Source organism: Sycon ciliatum, chromosome 8 (assembly GCF_964019385.1).
Source record: "Sycon ciliatum chromosome 8, ocSycCili1.1, whole genome shotgun sequence".
NCBI classification, from domain to species: Eukaryota; Metazoa; Porifera; class Calcarea; order Leucosolenida; family Sycettidae; genus Sycon; species Sycon ciliatum.
This window is the reverse complement of record NC_088650.1, coordinates 31,441,371-31,442,870: the sequence shown is the minus strand read 5'-3', so window position 1 is coordinate 31,442,870 and position 1,500 is coordinate 31,441,371. Positions and strand designations below refer to the sequence as shown.

Genomic DNA, 1,500 nt, shown 5'->3' with positions numbered 1-1,500 from the left:
GCGGATCCAGGATCCGAAACAAGGGGGGGGGGGGGGGGGGCACACTACAGGCTCAATGGAACTAGTTTACTTTTACAATGACTTTTGTGATACTCGAACATGTAAATGTATGGGCACTATTGGTATAATAACAATCAGCAATTGTACCAACCAAACGGAAAAAGACCTGTTTTATGATGTTTGTGATGTTTTATGAATTGATGTAATTATTTAGTTCGTTGTATAGTAAAATGATTAATTTCTAATGCTGGTATGCAAGTGTGAAATACTCGTACTATTAGTTCAGCTATCAGCAGTGATTGCATTGGAAAGCAGCATTCGCCTGGCTTCATCCGTGCAAACCGGTCGATGACGGTACTTGCACTTGTACCGTCTTTGTTTTCGTACTACGAGTACAGTGCAGTACTAGACCAAAACCGTAGTTCTGGTGCGCACGGATCGCGGATCGCGGAATACAGATCGACGCGACGAGAGTTGACAGTTCACAAGTTCAGTACACGCGTACCGCGTATCGATCTACGGACCCGGTGAACCAGTGCATGAATGTGTACAGTGCATGCAGTACAGCGACTGGGCCTTGTCATCTACACAGGAAGTGCGCGCGAGCTCGGTTTCGATCGAGATCAGTAAAAAAAAGTCGGTCGGCGCTTCTGAAGGGGGGGGGGGGGGCACGTGCCCCCTTCTCCCCCCTCTAAATCCGCCACTGCCATTGTTTCCCCCATCACCTTACCTGTGAGATGTGAGAACAATACTGCGACCAGCGCGCATCACATTGGCCAGCACATCCCAGAGGAAACGACGTGCACCCGGGTCCATACCGCTGGTCGGCTCATCCTGGAAGAGGGCAAAGAAAACGACACGATCATTGTATCGTTCCAAGTTAGCTATGACTGGCTGTGCGGATGTGTCAATGTCGTACGCCTGCCCTACTGGAGTATAAAGTAAAACGCCATACAGTCCAACAAGCGAATAAGCGGATGAAAAAGTGTGTTTTTACTCCGAGTTTCACGCACTAACCATTGTTGTCTTGTTGGATACCTTTCGGCATTGAGCACTCTATTGGATGGCCTAGAACCTCTCGGTTCTAAATGCCACACTCCCATGGAAGACACACTCTTACATGTACATGGCAGTCACACACTGTGTTGCTTTTGAGAGAGAGAGAGAGAGAGAGAGAGAGAGAGAGAGAGAGAGAGAGAGAGAGAGAGAGAGAGAGAGAGAGAGAGAGAGAGAGAGAGAGAGAGAGAGAGAGAGAGAGAGAGAGAGAGAGAGAGAGAGAGAGAGAGAGAGAGAGAGAGATGGACAGAACAAACTACAAAGCCACCAACACCTCTAGAGCTTGAAAAGAAAATTCACAGTTCGCGTGAGACTCAGCGAGAGGCCGAGTTTTCTGCAGGCGTAGGACCACTACCGCTATTACTGGAGCTTACCAGGAAGACGATAGGTGGGTCTCCAACGAGAGCGACAGCAGCGCCCAGCTTGCGCTTGTTTCCGCCACTG

The 1,500-nt window shown here is 49.1% G+C and overlaps 1 protein-coding gene across 1 annotated transcript in view; it reads right to left on the bottom strand.

Moving 5' to 3' along the window:
* Positions 1-736: 736 nt before the first annotated feature.
* Positions 737-1,500, bottom strand: part of LOC135822740 (phospholipid-transporting ATPase ABCA3-like) — a gene marked incomplete at its 3' end in the record, with an annotated part of 60,521 nt that continues 59,757 nt past the window's right edge. Inside the window, 2 exon segments of the mRNA XM_065335566.1 lie at positions 737-834; positions 1,431-1,497. Coding sequence (XP_065191638.1) covers positions 737-834; positions 1,431-1,497 — 165 coding nt within the window.